The sequence below is a fragment of the Melozone crissalis genome, unplaced genomic scaffold (genome assembly GCF_028551555.1).
Source record: "Melozone crissalis strain CALT ecotype California unplaced genomic scaffold, PUWL_Pcris_2 ptg000036l_1, whole genome shotgun sequence".
Classification (NCBI taxonomy): domain Eukaryota; kingdom Metazoa; phylum Chordata; class Aves; order Passeriformes; family Passerellidae; genus Melozone; species Melozone crissalis.
Window position 1 is genome coordinate 22158905 of NW_026535814.1, and position 19868 is coordinate 22178772.

Sequence of the window (19868 nt, forward strand, 5' to 3'; positions counted from 1 at the left end):
AACAGGAAAGAGAAAAATAATGTAAAAACAGTAATTATTTTAACAATGGGGTTTTTTTCTCTAAGGAATTTTGTTTAGAAACTATTTGGCTATGATGAATTACACTACAACTGGACTATTTTTAGAATTTTTTTTTAATGGGTATGGGTTCTACAGACACCTGTGAAGAGTCTGTTCTCATATAAGCAGAGGTGAAAATATTTGTATTCTAATCTGAATTGACCCTTTACTGTCAATGGAAAAGTACAGATTTTTATTTCTTGTCAGTTGAGGAGCTGAACACGGATGATCTTTGTGGGTGGGTGCCCTCCACAAGGATCATCTGATTCTCTGACCTTTCTGAGGGCAGGAGGAATTTGGAGTGTAATTACAAGGCATAAACCTTAGAAAGCTTTTTTTTTTTTTTTTAGCTTGGCAGTTAGAATCCGAAGGTTGAGAAACGGTTCAAATTAGTATTTAAAGAACAATAAATTTAAACTCTGTCCACACTCCATCTCCCAAATGGAGAAGAGGGGGAGGTTTTTGCAGGTGAACTCTTCTAATTTGCTACCAATGAGGCTTTTGGTGGCAGATAAATGGATTAGATCCATCCCTCAGTGAAAATGAAGTGTTTGGGTTGGACTGTGATCTTAATAGGAGCATTAGGGCAATTCAGTGACTTGGGCATCAGGCTGTGTTACTGAAAAAAGCAGCAAATGGAGCAATTGAGATAAAAATCTGAGCTACAGGTACTGTGTGTGACTGTAGGGACCAGCCTGGGTGACAGTGGAAGGATTGCAAAAGCAGCTGTTATTTCAGTTTTAACCCCTTTGCAGCAGCAGCTCTGCTGCTCTCCAGCTCCACAGAGGACAGTCAGATGTGGCAAGGTCCGGGCAGCGTGGGTGGAAAGGAACGGCCCCAAAGGTGGGGAGAGCGCCAGGAGGGGCAAACAGCTCAGGCTGCGGTGTCAGGGCTCCGGGGGCAGGGAGTGATGGCTGTGCTCCCCTCTCGTTTCAGGGCATGGCCTTCACCCTGCACGAGCGGCAGATGCTGGGCCTGCAGGGGCTCCTGCCTCCCAAGATAGAGACACAGGACATCCAGGCCTTGCGCTTCCACAAGAACTTGGCTAAAATGACTGACCCCCTGGAGAAGTAAGCGCTGTGTCCCGTGGCGCGAGCGAGCGGGAGCATCGGGGCTGGAAATGAGATGGAAATGGGAAAATGCTGTCTGGGGGTCACCAGACTTTCCAGTGCCTCCGCTGGGGTTTCAGTTCTTGGGTGCTGCTTTCGCTTGGGCGCAGGTGTTGCTTTCGTTTGCTTTCATCCCGCGGCCAAATGAGGTTGGGAAGCTTTTTTTATTTTTCCTTTTTTTTTTTTTTTAAATATTCCATGCTCATAAAGCAGCAAAAGAGAGCGTGTGGAAATCAGTAACAAAGCTGCAAACCTGCCTGCAGCCTGTCACATGTATTTCTGTGATGTGTGAGATGGAGTGGCAGGTGGTTAGAGCACAGCAGGTGGCATCCTGCCCAGTCTGTAAAAACGTGTGATAATGAGGGTAAACTGAGCGTTTGAGATACCAAAAACAGTGTTTAACATACACAGTAGTTACTGCTAAAAGGGAACTACCAGAGTAGAATGTTAAGTCTCATAATGTGTATTTTTTAATATATTTCATTACTTAACACACTGGTTTGGTGAACTGCAAAGGATTTAGCTGTGTTTTATTTTTCGGATGCCACGTTTTTAGCATCCCGTTACTGTTTTCACATAATGTTTGTGTATCTCTGCCTGTGAAAATACAGTCTCCTGCTGGCAGGAGGAGAGCTGGGATGGCTTGGGGCTCGCTGGACCACATCAAAGCCCTTTTGTTCTCATCAGAACTGAGAGATGGCTCTTAAATCCACAGCATGTCACTTGCTGGTCCAAAGCAGTCCTGTCATGTGTATTGGCCAAGTGCCCAGCTGCTGTGGCCTGAGGCAGATTGCAAATTCATTATCTTCATGTTGTTGGGTCAGCAGGACAGGGTATGGGTTGATACACAGCAGATTGGTGGGTAAACTTGCAGAAATTCAGATTTAATTGACACCCCCACGTAAGTCCTTCAGAGTGAGCCTTGTGGTATGGCTCAGTGTGCTGCACGTGTGTGTTGGTGCTGGGATTCACATCTTCTGGATGGAAAATTGTTTCACTGTAATTTTGTGTACAAGGGTGCTGAGACTCCGTGCAGTAAATCCAGTAAATCCCTGGTCTGTCTTTAGTGACATTTGTCAGTGTTCCCTCGCCAGCACACACACAGGGTGTCCCTCCAGCATCTCCATCTCGCTGCTGCTCTCCTCCCAGCTTCCCCTTCGTGCTCCCCGCCTGACTCAGGGACAGGGCCTTTCCCGAGGGAACGCAGCAGTGGGACACAGCCAGGGGTGTTTCTCCTTGTGCTGGCTAATTGCAGGTACATCTACATCATGGGCATCCAGGAGAGGAACGAGAAGCTCTTCTACAGGGTGCTGCAGGACGACATTGAGCGGCTGATGCCCATTGTGTACACGCCCACCGTGGGGCTGGCCTGCTCCCAGTACGGACACATCTTCAGGAGACCAAAGTAAGGCCACACACACTGCTGTTGTCCTTTCCTCTGTGTTCTCACCCCAGGTTTGGAAGTGGTTTGTGTCATTTTCATCCTGGTGCAGCTAGTGCCACGTCAGGGCAGTAAAAGTTTGGTAAAATCTATCTCAGGACACAGTGTATATTGAGAAGCAAAATGTTTGGAAGCAGACGTGGAGATGGGTCACATAAATACTCCAAGTGCAGGGCTTCAGCACCATTTCCAGCTCTTGCAAGTGCCACACAGCTCTGTAATTCCAGGGGTTATCTCCTCAGCTATCAGGGTCCCTTCTGTGGCTCTGAGGATCTGTGTCAGGACAGGGCCTCTGGAAGGGAGTGTCGATTGAAAGGGCTTTATGGACATCACCCTCAGCTCTGCTGCAGAGGGCTGGTTCAGGTGGGTTCCTCAGGTCCCTGCCCTGGGACAGGAACAGATATTGTCCTTAGAGCAATTTATTTCAGCAGCTGTAAGGCTTTGAATTTTAAATTGTCCTGTTTGGTATTTAGTTTTACAAAAGCAAGGTCGTATTTCTAATTGTCACCCACAAAATATTTCTGATTTGTGGGGTTTTTTTCTTTCAGGGGATTATTTATTTCCATCTCAGACAGAGGCCACATAAGGTCAATCGTGAACAACTGGCCAGAGAACGACGTGAAGGTACAGTCATGGTGTGATTTAGTTTCTAATTGTTATTCCATCTCAGCTGAGTCTTTTGAGATTTACTAGTATCTGATGGAAACATAAATATTAGGTAATGCATTCTGGCTCTTTAGTGATGCTGGCAGAATGCAGCTCATTAAGGTAATGCACATCTTGAAGATCAATGTTTCACCCTAAATGTGAGGTTTATGGGTTGAGGAAAATATTCCTCGTGATCTGTTCTTTGTTTGACTGTGCAAACTTACCTCAATTTTCACCTGGGGAAAAAACACAGCTGCTATTGATCTAATCTTCATAAATTTCAGTGTTCGTGTATTATTTGACCTGCCTTTTTTTTTTTTGCTTTTTTTTTTTCCATCAGGCTGTTGTGGTCACTGATGGAGAAAGAATATTGGGTCTTGGCGACCTGGGGGTGTACGGGATGGGGATTCCAGTGGGAAAGCTGTGTTTGTACACAGCCTGTGCAGGGATACACCCAGATAAATGCCTGCCTGTGTGCATCGACGTTGGGACTGATAACACAGTGAGTTACCTCTGTAAAAATGGGGTATTTTTAAAAAAACGTTCCATACGATAACTGAGGAATGTGCTCAAAAGGAATGCCCCCAAAAAGGGAGGAGAACCCCAGGATTGGGGCAAACACAGCCCAACCCTGCCTGGAGAAAAGGGTGCAGTGGAGCAGTTCCTAGAAAAGGGAGTTCTAGGATTCTAGGGTTTTCCTTTTTTTTTGAGCACTGTTATTTAAGATAAACCCAAATATTTTATGCAAAGGGTAAAAGGTTTGGAGTTCGTTGTACAGTGATTTAAAAGTGCCCATTGATTTGTCCATGAAAGGGTGCATCTGGAAGTAATTGGAGTGCTGGAACACTGCTGCAAAATAGGCAGTCAGTTTTGACCTGACTTTTAAGAAGCTGGGAATGGGAATTAGATTTATTGAAGCAGCTTATTGTTCCCAGTATTGATGCAGCCATCCCCAGCGCCAAGCGCCGGCTGAAATCACAGGGCGCTGCTGTGGTGCTGTGTGCCTGCAGCATCCCGGGTGGGAGCTGTGCTGGGTGTGCCTGGGGAGGGGATTCACCTGCTCTCTCCCTGGCTTGCTCCTGCAGACCCTGCTGAAGGATCCCTTCTACATGGGGCTCTACCAGAAGAGGGACCGCTCGCAGGTCTACGATGACCTGATCGACGAGTTCATGGAGGCCATCACGGACAGGTAGGGCACGGAGCAGCCCTCACAGCTGTCCTTCATCACCCACCCAGAGGCCGGGGCAGGCTGTGTGTCCGTCCCTGCTGTCTGTCTGTCTGTCCCTCCCCGGTGACCCGGAGCACGCTGCCTGGGTTATCCGTGCGAGGCACAGAGCAGGGACAGCGCTGCTGGGCTCTCCTGAGGACAGCCTGCTGCACAGATGAGGGATGGCGTGCAGGCCCTGCTGCTCTCCCCTGCCTCTGTGCAGTGCTGGGGTGTTTGCCATCCCCTGTAGGTACGGCCAGAACACGCTCATCCAGTTTGAGGACTTTGGAAACCACAATGCTTTCCGGTTCCTGAGGAAGTACAGGGAGAAGTACTGCACCTTCAACGACGACATCCAAGGTACACCCTTTGTTTGTGTTCCTGAGCATCCCTGCAGGAACTCTTCCCAGAGCCACAGCCTGCCATGGAGGCGTGTTCAGCTGCCCTCAGATTTGCTCTGCTCTCACAGGGACAGCCTCAGTGGCCTTGGCAGGACTGCTGGCAGCCCAGAGAGCCACAGGGAAACCACTCACAGACCAGAAAGTGCTGTTCCTTGGAGCGGGAGAGGTGAGTCCTCCTAAGGGCCCAGAGCAGCAAGAGACATTTAAAATGTGTATTTTCTCATCATGGAGTTTTGCCTTCTCTGAACTCCATTGCAGAGCTTTTCATGTAAGGCCAGCTGAAATGCATTAGCAGAAAGGACTCTGCCTAAACAGGGCTGCATGAAAGGTGTTTAACATTTGCAGGGACTCATATTCTTCATTTCCCTGCACGGCCTTGAAGAAAGCACCAGGGATTGTGTGTATTTGAAGGGAAGCTCACCATAAAATCATGGTGTGGTGAGACCGTCTTGTTGATTTTTATAGCACCAGAGGGAAGTACAGGGAGTTCTTCTCAGCAAGGTGATTGATTCCGTTTGCAGCAGGCACCAGTTACTGGTGCTGCAGTGCCAGGAGCAGCCCTGTGCTTCTCGGTGCATCAGCGCAATTGCTCCTGTGGTGCTGACAAAATGACTTAATTATCTGAGAAGTTCTCCGTCTGGGAAAGGCGCTGGTGGCAGTAATTGGCCTGCTGTGCCTCATTTCTCCTGCCAGGGAGGGGACAGGGGCCAGCCCGGCCTCCTGCTGCCCTCTGCCAGCCCTGCCAGGGGCAGGAGCCAGGCTGGGAGCACGGGGCACGCGGCACGGGTTGGTTGGGTGGCAGGAGGGCTGGGCACCCTGTCCCTGCCAGGCTGGGCTGGCACAGCTCACACCCTGGGAGAGCCGTCCCTGCTGTCCTGCCTGCAGGGGTGCCGGGGGGCTGCCCCACACTGGGAGACGCTTGCTGTGTCTCAGAGCAGGCTCCCCGAGGGGCTCTGTGGGCTCTGATGGCTGACCTCTCCTGTGCCCTGTCACCAACCCGAGTCCTTTCGCCGCCAGGCCGCCCTGGGAATCGCCAACCTCATTGTGATGGCCATGATGGAAAGGGGTGTTTCCCACGAGGAGGCCTCCAGGAGAGTGTGGATGTTTGACAAGCATGGCCTGCTGGTCCAGGTAGGGCTGCAGCACACCTGGGATGCCCAGCGCGGGTGAGCCCTGCCCTGCCCTCCCCTCACGGGGGAACCTCTGCTCTCCTGCAGGGCCGGGAGCAGCAGGCGGATCCCCACCAGGAGCCCTTTGCCCACAAGGCTCCAAAGGACATAGACATACCAAAGACATTTGTAGAGGCAGTGAATGTACTTCGGCCTTCAGCTATCATCGGTGAGTGAGCTTAGTTTTCTGTAATCTGGCTTTTTACTGCCTTTAATTTGTTATCGGAGTTCTGGGCGGCTTGGTGACAGCTGATGTAAAAAACATGGAAATGTGAGGTCAGTTTTCTGCTTGAACATACACTGGGCTGTGGTGCTCCTTCTTAGCCTTGTGTCCTTAGTGACAGAGAGCAGCCACAACCATCATGTTTCCTACGTTGGGGAGTTCCCTAATTGGAGTTGTGTGGGTGTTTTCTGACCCTCTGCAGTCCCCCCTGTGGTCAGGCTGTGCCAGCAGCACAGCTGGAAACAGCAGTTCCATGCTGCAGACCACCAGCACCTCTGGGGTCACTGGCATCTGTGGGTATTTACAGCCGTGGCTATCTGCAGAGAGCAGAGAGGATTGCAGGTATTTCCTGCTGTGACTGCAGCTTCCCTGGCACATGATTTATTTGGAAAAGACAAATAGATCATAGCTGTGTGTTTGTACCTCTGGGTTTGGGTGTGGTCAGGGGCACCGGTGCCAGGTGTGCATTGCACAGCTAACACCCAGCAGGGATGAATCATCCACAGAGCACCTGGAATTCCCTCTTGCTTATCCAGGACCGTGTTCCTTGTGCTCATCAATACCAAAAAACAGTGTGGAGTAGGCTTCTGGAGCACACTGAGGAGATGTTGCTGTGGAAGTTGTGGGTGCCAGCCAGGCAGGAGCCGTGCCTGGCTCCATCTCCACTGCCGGAGGAGCTGTGCCTGGGGCAGGCTGAGGGCTGCCCTGAGCTCGGCGTGGGCTGGCTGTCCCTGCCTTGATTGTGGCTTTGTGTGTTCCCCTTTCCCCAGGGGTGGCTGGGGCAGGGCGTCTCTTCACCCCGGACGTGATCAGAGCCATGGCTTCCATCAACGAGCGGCCCATCATATTTGCCCTGAGCAACCCCACGGCCAAGGCCGAGTGCACGGCAGAGGAGGCCTACACGCTGACAGAGGTGGGTGAGCCGGGGCTGGGGCTGCCCTGCTGGGGGGGATTGCCCTGCTGGGGATTGCCCTGCTGGGGGGGATTGCCCTGCTGGGGATTGCCCTGCTGGGGCTGCCCTGCTGGGGATTGCCCTGCTGGGGCTGCCCTGCTGGGGCTGCCCTGCTGGGGCTGCCCTGCTGGGGATTGCCCTGCTGGGGCTGCCCTGCTGGGGCTTGCCCTGCTGGGGATTGCCCTGCTGGGGATTGCCCTGCTGGGGATTGCCCTGCTGGGGGGGATTGCCCTGCTGGGGATTGCCCTGCTGGGGGGGATTGCCCTGCTGGGGATTGCCCTGCTGGGGCTGCCCTGCTGGGGCTTGCCCTGCTGGGGATTGCCCTGCTGGGGCTGCCCTGCTGGGGATTGCCCTGCTGGGGATTGCCCTGCTGGGGATTGCCCTGCTGGGGCTGCCCTGCTGGGGCTTGCCCTGCTGGGGATTGCCCTGCTGGGGGGGATTGCCCTGCTGGGGCTGCCCTGCTGGGGATTGCCCTGCTGGGGCTGCCCTGCCCTGCTGGGGCTGCCCTGCTGGGGATTGCCCTGCTGGCGATTGCCCTGCTGGGGCTGCCCTGCTGGGGATTGCCCTGCTGGGGCTGCCCTGCTGGGGCTGCCCTGCTGGGGATTGCCCTGCTGGGGGGGATTGCCCTGCTGGGGGGGATTGCCCTGCTGGGGCTGCCCTGCTGGGGATTGCCCTGCTGGGGCTGCCCTGCTGGGGATTGCCCTGCTGGGGATTGCCCTGCTGGGGCTGCCCTGCTGGGGATTGCCCTGCTGGGGATTGCCCTGCTGGGGCTGCCCTGCTGGGGATTGCCCTGCTGGGGCTGCCCTGCTGGGGCTGCCCTGCTGGGGATTGCCCTGCTGGGGGGGATTGCCCTGCTGGGGATTGCCCTGCTGGGGCTGCCCTGCTGGGGGGGATTGCCCTGCTGGGGATTGCCCTGCTGGGGGGGATTGCCCTGCTGGGGATTGCCCTGCTGGGGATTGCCCTGCTGGGGCTGCCCTGCTGGGGGGGATTGCCCTGCTGGGGATTGCCCTGCTGGGGATTGCCCTGCTGGGGCTGCCCTGCTGGGGCTGCCCTGCTGGGGATTGCCCTGCTGGGGCTGCCCTGCTGGGGATTGCCCTGCTGGGGCTGCCCTGCTGGGGATTGCCCTGCTGGGGCTGCCCTGCTGGGGATTGCCCTGCTGGGGATTGCCCTGCTGGGGCTGCCCTGCTGGGGATTGCCCTGCTGGGGATTGCCCTGCTGGGGATTGCCCTGCTGGGGCTGCCCTGCCCTGCTGGGGATTGCCCTGCTGGGGATTGCCCTGCTGGGGATTGCCCTGCTGGGGATTGCCCTGCTGGGGCTGCCCTGCTGGGGATTGCCCTGCTGGGGATTGCCCTGCTGGGGATTGCCCTGCTGGGGCTGCCCTGCCCTGCTGGGGATTGCCCTGCTGGGGATTGCCCTGCTGGGGATTGCCCTGCTGGGGCTGCCCTGCCCTGCTGGGGATTGCCCTGCTGGGGATTGCCCTGCTGGGGCTGCCCTGCTGGGGGGGATTGCCCTGCTGGGGCTGCCCTGCTGGGGATTGCCCTGCTGGGGCTGCCCTGCCCTGCTGGGACTGCCTGAGCACCAGGGCTCGGATTGTTCTCTCACTGCTTGGGCTCAGGGCTGTGAGAACACAGCTCTTCCTCCCCTTCTGCCAACAGTCAATGGCGCTGGTGGGAAAAGAGGTCTGGATCAGTACGTAACTTTTAGGTAATTTTTAGCTTTTGCAAAACTTAAAGTAGCCTGAGTCTTGTTACTGCTTTTTTTAGAGAATGACCATCGGTACTGTTACATGGCTGTGATCAATTAACTCTTGTTTCTCACGGCTCTTTTTAATTAGTTTGTGTTTTAATGAAGCCTGTTAGCCTCGCAGTAGGGACTCAGTGCAAGCTTTGCCATGTAATGGCTGAGAGAGTCCTTGGAGCAGGGCAGGAGTGGGGCTTTTACCAGCCCTGCAGGTGCCACCAGCAGTGACCCCTGGGGCCCTGTGCTCCCTGGGCAGGGTGGCCCCTGTCCCCTCGTGTCCCTGGGCCGGGTGGCCCCTGTCCCCTCGTGTCCCTGGGCCGGGTGGCCCCTGTCCCTCGTGTCCCTGGGCAGGGGTGGCCCCTGTCCCCTCGTGTCCCTGGGCCGGGTGGCCCCTGTCCCTCGTGTCCCTGGGCAGGGGTGGCCCCTGTCCCCTCGTGTCCCTGGGCAGGGGTGGCCCCTGTCCCTCATGTCCCCGGGCAGGGGTGGCCCCTGTCCCTCGTGTCCCTGGGCCGGGTGGCCCCTGTCCCTCGTGTCCCTGGGCCGGGTGGCCCCTGTCCCTCGTGTCCCTGGGCAGGGGTGGCCCCTGTCCCTCGTGTCCCTGGGCAGGGGTGGCCCCTGTCCCTCATGTCCCCGGGCAGGGGTGGCCCATGTCCCTGCCACAGCGGCTGTGTCTGGAACCACCAGGTGCTGGAATGAGTCAGCCAGGAGCAAACACTCCTGCTTCTGCACCCTCCCCTGGGCCACTGCACCCTGCAGGGCTGGCACTCAGGGGTTTGGGGGGGCTTTTCCTTAGTAGCTCTACCGTTATCCCAACGGCACATCCCAACCTTATGAAGCCAGCATTTTGTAGCTCTGTGTAGGTTTTTGTGCCAGGCTGGGGCCTCTGCAGGGAGCCCACGGGGAGGGAGGTGGGGCTCTGAGCAGCTGCTGGGATCCCTGTGCTGGTGTTGGTGCTGTCCTGCAGGTCTGGGATCCCTGTGCTGGCTGCTGAGATCTCTGTGCTGGTGCTGTCCTGCAGCTCCTGAGGGCTCTCATTCTTTCCTCTTTCTCTTACTTTGATACAGCCCCAAACCGAGTGAGTGGTGTGTGAAAATGGGTGGGTGGAGAGCTTTCCTTGTCTGCTGCTGCAGACTGAGCTCCTGCCTTGCGCTGCCCACGGGGCTCAGCATCTCAGACAGCCCCAGCAGCGGCAGTGTCACCCTGCCAGGGTGGCCCTCTGCTGTCCCCATCTGACACCCGGACTGTGCCCCACACTCCTGGGGCTGTCAGCGCAGGGAATTGCTGCTCCAGGAGCCCTGCAGTAGCAGCCTCTGAGCAAAGTCTGGATCTTATCTCTTATCAGTAGGGTCATCTGGGCTGGAAAAGCCCTCCAAGGCCATCGAGTCCAACCAGTCCCCAGCTCGGCCAAGGCCACCACTGTCCCATGTCCCCAAGTGCCACATGCACATGGCTTTTAAACCCCTACCGGGATGGGGACTCCACCACTGCCCTGGGCAGCTGGGCCAGGGATGGACAGAGCTTTAGGTAAAGAAATTTCCCCTGCTGCCCACCCTGAGCCTGCCCTGGCTGTCCCCCTGCTCCTGTCCCTGTTCCCTGGAGCACAGCCCGACCCCCCCGGCTGTCCCCTCCTGTCAGGAGCTGTGCAGAGCCACAAGGGCCCCCCTGAGCCTCCTTTGCTCCAGGCTCAGCCCCTGCCCAGCTCCGTTCCCTGCCATGGACACACTTGTAAATTAAGGTGGTTTAATATCTCTCAGATATCTTACATTAACCAGAGCGGTGAGCTGGGCAGTGTTTCAGTTTATAGATTCCAGTATCTTGGATAGAAGGTAAACAGGAGCTAGTTGTGCAGGCAAGGCTTCAGTTGGCATAAATAAATGTAAAAACTGCTGCCGTCTCTAGCTGCAGGAGGCCAGGAGCACAGTTAGAGGGGGAACCAGCCTGGTTTTTGCTTGCATTATGATGGAACACCAGCAGATGAAGAGATGTTTTAGGGCAGGAGGCAGAGTGTGCCATGCTGAGTGCTGAGCCCAAGGAGCTGGCCCTCACCCTGGCTGTCCCTGTCAGGGGCACAGGCTCCCTGGGTCAGGAGCTGGAAGAGCACAAAGCCGTTTGCAAAGATTGAGCCCTGTATTGGATCCATATGCTCTTTTATTAATGATTTTCCGTGCTCCCAGTTACTTGTACATGTGGGTTATTTGGACAGTTGAGCACTGCTGGTCAGTGAGTGAGCTGGTGTAGCTTTGTTCCAGTCCTTACCCATAACTTCTGCAATGTTTATGTCTCCGAACTTTCCTGCAGCCACCCCAGCTGTCTGTTTCCACGGTGCTCTTTGGTTCTCTGAGATGTCCTCAGCTTGCCCCTCAGAATGTGTTTTCCCCCCAGGATGCAGTAATTACCTGGGGAATGGGCTCCAGAGCCCTGCCTGCTGTGTGGCTCTGTGGGAACCTGCAGCTCCGCTGGCAGTGTCACGCAGCCAGTGCAGTCTGTCGGGCTGTCACCCCGGGTGTCCCCAGGCCGCGGGGACAGCCTCATCCTGCCTGGCTGGGTCTCAGGCTGCACCAGAGGCAACAAAGAGACAAAGACGCCACCCTAACCTTTCGTTCCTCATTTTTTCCCACTAGATGGCACCTGTAAAAGGCTGTGGATGCCCCTGTGTGTTCGGAGGGCTTGTGCTGCCTTTGAATTGCTTTGTCTTTTGGTCCTGTCCCCTCCTGCACCCGTCTGCTTTGCTCCCTGCACAAAAAGGCTCTTGTCGTGGGTATGCCCTGGCAGCCAAACACAGTTCCAGAGCCTCCAGCCTCTTTGGTAATTTGTTTTCAAACACAGTAGTCCTGAGAGCCTTAAAGGTTTTAAACTCATGTTCCTAAACCTGTTACTCAACAGAAAATCAAGATTTTTTTTCTTTCAGTGGTTTACTGCTTGAGAAGAGGCTCATTTGTCTAGAGGGTGTGGTAGCAAAACTCAGATACGTGTTGCTATTTTGTGCACATGATATCGTTTCCAAAGGAAGGATAAGCAAACCACATTATTCACTGCTCTGATTGCTCTCAGCAGCAGCAGCAGCAGCAGTCTGACACAGCAGTTCCTCCCTCTAGCCCCACACCCTCCAGTGAGAAAGTGACCTTTTATTGTGCTCCAGCCTGCTCTAACAGTGGCCATTGCTCACGAGTCTGCAGGGTCCCTGTGGGGCTGGAAAGGGTTAACAACGCAGGGCTGCAGTGGTGCTGGAAAGGGTTAACACCGCAGGGCTGCAGTGGTGCTGGAAAGGGTTAACACCGCAGGGCTGCAGTGGTGCTGGAAAGGGTTAACACAGCAGGGCTGCAGTGGTGCTGGAAAGGGTTAACACCGCAGGGCTGCAGTGGTGCTGGAAAGGGTTAACACAGCAGGGCTGCATCCTGCACAGGGTGCTGGTAAGGGTTAACACAGCAGGGCTTCCTGTGTCAGTCCCTCCAAGCAGGTGGGATGTGCCCCGTGTGGTGCTCACTGCAGGGTGATCAGGGCCCCATTTCCATGTGGCACCTGGCTCTCAGTGGCTGCTCCAGGCTTTGTCCCTGTACTCAGAGCAGGGTGATCAGTGCCCCATGTCCCCTGCTGGCCCCCAGCTCCCGCTGGCTCCAGGCTCTGTCTGTGCCCAGCTCCCGCTGGCTCCAGGCTCTGTCCCTGCCCCGCTCCCGCTGGCTCCAGGCTCTGTCTGTGCCCAGCTGCTCCAGGCTCTGTCCCTGCCCCGCTCCCGCTGGCTCCAGGCTCTGTCTGTGCCCAGCTGCTCCAGGCTCTGTCCCTGCCCCGCTCCCGCTGGCTCCAGGCTCTGTCTGTGCCCAGCTGCTCCAGGCTCTGTCCCTGCCCCGCTCCCGCTGGCTCCAGGCTCTGTCCCTGCCCAGCTGCTCCAGGCTCTGTCCCTGCCCAGCTGCTCCAGGCTCTGTCTGTGCCCAGCTCCCGCTGGCTCCAGGCTCTGTCCCTGCCCAGCTGCTCCAGGCTCTGTCCCTGCCCCGCTCCCGCTGGCTCCAGGCTCTGTCCCTGCCCAGCTGCTCCAGGCTCTGTCTGTGCCCAGCTCCCGCTGGCTCCAGGCTCTGTCTGTGCCCAGCTGCTCCAGGCTCTGTCTGTGCCCAGCTCCCGCTGGCTCCAGGCTCTGTCTGTGCCCAGCTGCTCCAGGCTCTGTCCCTGCCCCGCTCCCGCTGGCTCCAGGCTCTGTCCCTGCCCAGCTGCTCCAGGCTCTGTCTGTGCCCAGCTCCCGCTGGCTCCAGGCTCTGTCTGTGCCCAGCTGCTCCAGGCTCTGTCTGTGCCCAGCTCCCGCTGGCTCCAGGCTCTGTCCCTGCCCAGCTGCTCCAGGCTCTGTCCCTGCCCCGCTCCCGCTGGCTCCAGGCTCTGTCTGTGCCCAGCTCCCGCTGGCTCCAGGCTCTGTCCCTGCCCAGCTGCTCCAGGCTCTGTCCCTGCCCAGCTCCCGCTGGCTCCAGGCTCTGTCTGTGCCCAGCTCCCGCTGGCTCCAGGCTCTGTCCCTGCCCAGCTCCCGCTGGCTCCAGGCTCTGTCCCTGCCCAGCTGCTCCAGGCTCTGTCTGTGCCCAGCTGCTCCAGGCTCTGTCCGTGCCCAGCTCCCGCTGGCTCCAGGCTCTGTCTGTGCCCAGCTCCCGCTGGCTCCAGGCTCTGTCTGTGCCCAGCTGCTCCAGGCTCTGTCCCTGCCCAGCTGCTCACTGACCCTCCCTCCCTCCCTTCCTCCTGCCAGGGCCGGTGCCTGTTTGCCAGCGGCAGCCCCTTCGAGCTGGTCACTCTGAGGGATGGGAGGACCTTCAAACCAGGCCAAGGAAACAACGCTTACATCTTCCCAGGTAATGAATGGTGCTGCCACCCTTGGGCTCCCTTGCTGCAGAGGCACATCAGTGAAGCAGCGTGCAGAGGTGGTGCCAGCGCTTGAGAGCTTGGACGAATGAGTGGCTGGATGACAGACAATCAGTCCGGGCTGGATGTGGGGCACATGCAGCCACAAGGAGCAAACCCAGCTGGATGTGGCTGAGAAAACAGAAGGGTGCTGTTAAAGGCTTTGGGAGCTGCTGCTTGTTTGGGGAGGAAGGGAGAAAATAAATGTTAATACGCACTTGCAGTTATGTTAATAACTCTCAGAGTTAATAGTTCTTGAAGTTGTATCTGCACAAGTGGTGTAGAAAAGAAGCACTGAGGATGTTCCTGTGCCTTGCCCTTCCGTCCCTGAGCTGCAAAGCTCCAACCCTTCCAGAAGCCACCTGCTGTGGCCGTGGCTGCACCCATGGGTGGTAGCAGTGAGTGTGTGGGTGTCCCTGCCGAGGCAGGGGGTGGGACACAGTGATCTTCAACCCGAGCCACCCCATGGCTCTGCCAGTGTGGGCAGAAAGATGGCTGGCAGCAGCTCCTTGCAGCAGGCTGCAGTTTAAAGTGCACATTTACAGTGAAGTGTCCCTAAGCGGCAGTGATTTCTTGCAGGCGTGGCTCTGGCTGTGATCCTCAGCAGCGTCAGGCACATCAGTGATAAGGTTTTCCTGGAGGCTGCCAAGGTGAGTCTGGGAGCAGAGCAGGCTGTGGCTTCTGACAGACAGGGATGGCTTGGTGGGCACTCCTCTCAAACCCTGGTGAAGCACTGTGGTTTCCTGTTTGGTTTCTGTTGGCTTGTCCCTCCACAATGGGAAAAAAAAAAAGTGTTTTGACCAAACAAAGTTGTTTTTTGCCAAGAATCAGATTCCATTGCGGTTGTGATGAGGTAGAAAGTCCTGTGTGAGTTACTGTGGCAGCAGGGCTGTCCCCTGCCCTGCCCTGGGTTCTGCAGCTGGCTCTGTGGCCAGGCCTTTCTGTGGCTCTGGGATTCAGCCCCAAAATACCAGAGCTCGTTTTGCTAAATGCTTGCAGTGAGTGTGCTGATTCTCAGTTCCTCAGACCCTGAGTGCCTCACTGCAGTGCTTTGGGAGCACTCTGGTGCTAGGAGCACTGCAGCTTGATGCTCTCAGGTGTTCTGGCACGTTATTGGTCACATTTGGTAAATAAACTCACATTAGTAAATAAAAAGTGTTTGTTTCTCTGACTCAGGCATTGGCAGAGCAGTTGACAGATGAAGAGCTTGCACAAGGAAGACTTTATCCTCCACTGTCCAATATCAGGGAAGTTTCTATTTATATTGCTGTCAAGGTGAGTATGAAATATAAAATTGCATTGCAGTAAAAGTGGTTTATGTGTACATTAACCTGCTGAGTTGCACAGAGTGTGACCCTTGAATATGGGGTGCTTGGGCAACACCCGGTTCTTTGTGCCTGCAATAAGAGAAATGTATAAAAACGTTCCCTTTGTTGGATGCTTCAGCTTGGCAGCATGATGGGCCAAAATTGCTCCCCTCTGATCCCTGAAATTCAATTTAGAGATCCCAGCTAAGGCGTGTGGGGATGTACAGACACTGAGGTGCTGAGGAGAGACGACAAAGGACTCTGCATGATTCACTGTGAATTAAGCAAAAGCAGTTTATTGTGCTTCTGAACATTGTTTATATTTACTTCTCGTCTTGGCCTACACAAGATGAGAATTGTTTGATGGGTAGCTCTGTTTGTCCATGCATCCCTTGGTTGGTAGCTCTGTTTGTCCCTGCACTGTTCGATGGGTAGCTCTGTTTGTCCATGCATGGTTTCATTGGTAGCTCTGTTTGTCCCTGCACTGTTTGATGGGTAGCTCTGTTTGTCCATGCATTGTTTCATTGGTAACTCTGCTTTGTCCATGCATGGTTTGATGGGCAGCTCTGTTTGTCCATGCATGGTTCGGTTGGTAGCTCTGTTTGTCCCTGCACTGTTCGATGGGTAGCTCTGTTTGTCCATGCATGGTTTCATTGGTAGCTCTGTTTGTCCCTGCACTGTTTGATGGGCAGCTCTGTTTGTCCATGCATCCCTTGGTTGGTAGCTCTGTTTGTCCCTGCACTGTTTGATGGGCAGCTCTGTTTGTCCATGCATCCCTTGGTTGGTAGCTCTGTTTGTCCATGCATGGTTTGATGGGTGGCTCTGTTTGTCCCTGCATGGTTTCATTGGTAACTCTGCTTTGTCCATGCATCTAAGACTGGTATCTCTGCTTTGCCCACGAAGCAAGCAGGCATCTTTTTATTAATCTAATTGACGGAAGCTGTGAGCATCATTTACCCTTTGCCTGTCAGCAGCTTTGTGCCTCTTGTCTCTGCTTGCACTCACCTTTCCATGCGCAGGACGCCCCCTCTCTGCTCCAGAGGCTGTTCCTGCGCAGTGTGCGTTTCCCGGCCGTGCCGCGCGGTGCGTGCGGCGCCGCGGGCTCCGAGCCGTGCTGTTCCCCTCCGCAGGTGATGGAGTTCCTGTACGCCAACAACATGGCCTTCCACTACCCCGAGCCGGCCGACAAGAACCGCTACATCCGCTCCAAGGTGTGGAGCTACGAGTACGAGTCCTTCATGCCGGACGTGTACGACTGGCCCGAGTCCAAGGTGCACTGACCAGCCCCGCGCCGCGCCTCAGGCAGCGCCGCCACTCTGCAGGGATCCCCTCCCTCCCTCCTCAGACCAACTCCAATCATGAGCTTTCACTCCTCTAATTTATTTGCGCCTGTTTTGTTGCCTTTTTTTTTTGTTTTTTTCCCCCTTACGCCCTGTTTTTCACCTGATTTCTCCCAGGTACCTGGTAAACTGTACGGAAAACGGCATCTGCCACGGGGATGAGAGAGCCCTCCAAAATTAATTTAAACAATAACATTGTATTTCTAGCTTAGAGCCAACACCAGACCGAAGAATTCCTTTAATGGTATTTTAGCTACCTGCATTTGATGATAAACTGTAGCTCTCTCATCACTGCTGATATCCAGAATTACTTATTTTTGCCTTTAATAATCAGTCTTCTAATTGTCCTAGTGTTGTCACACTGCATTAGCAGTGACTTCAAGGGAGACCACTTGTCCTAGAAAAAACAAAAGGGCAGTTAAAGACAACTTAGAGAGTCTGATGGGCCTTGTGTTTTGTTTAATGTTTAAAGATGCCCATGTCCAGACATCCTTGTGGCATTGGCTGCTGTTTCCTTGAGGAGTAGCGAGATGTACATGTGTGGGATCTGCAGCAAAGTTTGCAGCTTTGTTTTCATCACTCCATGAAACCTGTTCTCAGGAAAAATGTGAGCTAGTTCAAATTGTCCTTGGGAAGCCTGAAAATAATACTGATCACTTAATAGCTTTTAAAAACAAAGCCGTGCTGTCACAGATTAAATTTTATTGGGTAGAGGTAGGACCTGAAGTAATTTATGAAAATTTTTTTAAAGATTTTACTAGGAGATTTTAAGCAATGGACTGCAAAATGGTTTACCAAAGGATCTTTACTTAATTTTTCAATTTTTTCAAGTTTCTCTTTTATTTAAGCCGGGTTGTTTTCTCCCTTGTTCTCACAACAAGACTTGTGTGTGATGTTTTATGACCCTGCTGACTCGAAAGCTCCGAAGTGGACTCAGCTGGCGGCAGCACTCCGTGGGCAGTGCTGGTTCCAGGTGCTGGCAGGGCTGGAGCAGGAGTGCTGTTCACACCAGTGAGTCTGCTGGGTGTTCCCTGAGGCCTCGGTCCCGCCTGCTCTGTCACTGTGAGTCCTGGACCCGAAAGCTGCAGTGCTACGAGCCCTGCACTGATCACCCCAGCTTTCTGCCCTTCCAGGCGCGGTTTGTCAGGGTCCTCGTGTGACAGCAGAAGGTCCCAGCTGAGTTTTTCCTTGCCCGGGTAGTGCTGCACGTTTGCTGCAGATGCCACAGTGTACACTCAGCGATTCCCTTGGAGCGAGGCCGCGGGGCCCTGGTCACCGCACAGGGACAGCCAGGGGTGGCCACAGCCTGTGGCTGCCCCGTTGTGCTCCCTGCCCCGAGAACAGCCACCTGCCAGGAGCAGAAACAGACATACCAGGCTGCTCCAGTTCGCTGCAGCAAGGCAGGAGAAGGGCAGGAGTAAATAAACGCATGGATGTGCCAGCAGCGCTGCACTGGCAGACGCCATCCAAAGAGATAAAGCAGAGCTTGCTCAGGATTTACCCATGGCAAGCACTGCTCTCAGTCCTAAATTACACAGGAAAATGCAGTCTCCACAGAACAGGCCACAACAGAGCAGGGAAAATGGTCTCAGCACCCCCTCAGGCAGCTACAGCCTGATCTCTGGCTCCAAAATTGTATTCACACAAAGAACAGTGAACTTTGGGAAGGTGCTGCCTGCGTGGGCAAAGAAGACTGATTATATAAACACAGAAAAGAGTGATGTGGGGAAAAAACTGTGGTGTTCAAGCTGTGGTAAAGTGTTGTGTGGTGGGGCTGGAAGTGCTTCACTGCTGAGTGCTGAGATGCACATGGGCAGGAGCTTGCACTTGCAAGTGAATGTACAAAAGACACCAACACACACACACACATACATAGGATGTTTTTACAAAGAGTGCTTTTTTCATCTATTTTTGCTATGCCTTGTTTGTGTCGTATTTAAATTAGTGATCTTACTGAGAAAGAAATTATTTATTCAATGTATGAATTGTTTTTTGCCTTCTGAAAATCCAGCTCTGTCTGAAGCCTGTTGTACTGTGCCAGTGGAGTTCTGCATCACTGGATTCCGGAGTGCTGGGAACAAACAGCTTCCTCCCTCCTGCCAGCAGCCAGTTAGGCAGATGAGTGTCAAAAACACCCAAAATGCACCGATCCCATGTCCCTTCAGGCTGATTGTTTGTTCCCAAGGGTTGCAGCTGTGGCTTGGGGAGGCTGCAGGGCCCTGCTTTGGGCAGGAGCGGTCCCGTTCCCAGAGGGAGGGAGATGCCATTCTCAGAGAGACATCCTGTTCCCAGAGGGATGGAGATGCCATTCTCAGAGAGACATCCTGTTCCCAGAGGGAGGGAGATGCCATTCCTGTGTGCCAGGCCCTGAGCACCCCCTGCAGCTTGCACTGTGGACATGGTGGGGTTGCCCTTCCATGTGCAGCCGTTGTTTCCTGTTGGCAACAGGTAACCTGTCAGCTCACAGAGTTTTAAGTCCATTTCACTCTCTCTTTCATCTTCTCCAGAATTATTTTTTTTTTCATACATAGGATTTTAAGACACATAGATTCATGTTCAGTTTTCTTTCAGGTACAATTAATCCTTGAACTAATTGCAACTGCTAATCTTGCTGGCTAGTAAGGAACCAGTTTCCTTTTTTCATATTCTACTTAACACGATTTTTTCTGTTTGCTGGTTTATTCAAAATATTTACTGGTCTTTATCTGTACAGAAAATTCTCTTAGACAGTATGCAAAGGGAAACAGGTGTCACCAGGATGCATTTTGTCATGTTACATAGTGTAAGTTAAAGAAATACGTCACCTAAAGGACCACCAGTGTTGTAGCTTGTCACACAGCCCCCGTGACTTGCCCTCCAAATGATTTTGTAAAGGACTGTCTTCCATGTCTCCTTGGGCTATGCAGAACCCTTCTGAGAGGATCGGGAGCTTGGCTGAGGTCAGTCTTCCAGGATTTGTCCAATCCTTGCTTCCTTAAAATCAGCAGGAGCAGGACTGAGCCTCTTGGCAGCAGCCTCTGGAGTGTTTAGGGGAGAGTAAAGGTGTCTGATGAAGCACAGCCTTTCTTCATCAAATACACGTGGGTTTCTTCAAAGCTGTTGCAAAGGTTTGTGTGCTCCTGAAGCCTCTGCCCAGCTGCCACCCTGACATGTAGAAGGAGACAATTAAAATGTTGTGTCTGATACATTTTAAACCCCCAGTGCGAGTTCTCGGTTACATTTGTGGACAGTGATGCATCCTGATCTGTTGTGTTTGTTTTCCAAGCTTCAAACCAAGTGACACTTTTTTGCCTGCAGAGTGGTGTGTAACAGGTTTCCTGTGGTCGGTGCGTGTCTTCCTCTTGTACTGTTGTTTCCAGCACGCTGTTTTACGGGGATAAAGTAACTCTGTCACACTCCTCT

General features: G+C 54.2%; 1 protein-coding gene across 2 annotated transcripts in view; it reads left to right on the plus strand.

Annotated features, from left to right (window-relative positions):
- ME2 (malic enzyme 2) overlaps positions 1-18661 on the plus strand; it is a 35090-nt gene extending 16429 nt beyond the window's left edge. For both annotated transcript variants that reach the window (XM_054283567.1, XM_054283568.1), the window contains exons 3-16: positions 997-1130; positions 2425-2574; positions 3159-3234; positions 3599-3760; positions 4344-4447; positions 4716-4825; positions 4935-5032; positions 5884-5997; positions 6084-6204; positions 7029-7171; positions 13668-13770; positions 14399-14469; positions 14996-15094; positions 16257-18661. In XM_054283567.1, coding sequence (XP_054139542.1) covers positions 997-1130; positions 2425-2574; positions 3159-3234; positions 3599-3760; positions 4344-4447; positions 4716-4825; positions 4935-5032; positions 5884-5997; positions 6084-6204; positions 7029-7171; positions 13668-13770; positions 14399-14469; positions 14996-15094; positions 16257-16406 — 1635 coding nt within the window. In that variant the 3' untranslated portion in view covers positions 16407-18661. The remainder of the gene's footprint in view (positions 1-996; positions 1131-2424; positions 2575-3158; positions 3235-3598; positions 3761-4343; positions 4448-4715; positions 4826-4934; positions 5033-5883; positions 5998-6083; positions 6205-7028; positions 7172-13667; positions 13771-14398; positions 14470-14995; positions 15095-16256) is intronic.
- Positions 18662-19868: the final 1207 nt, after the last annotated feature.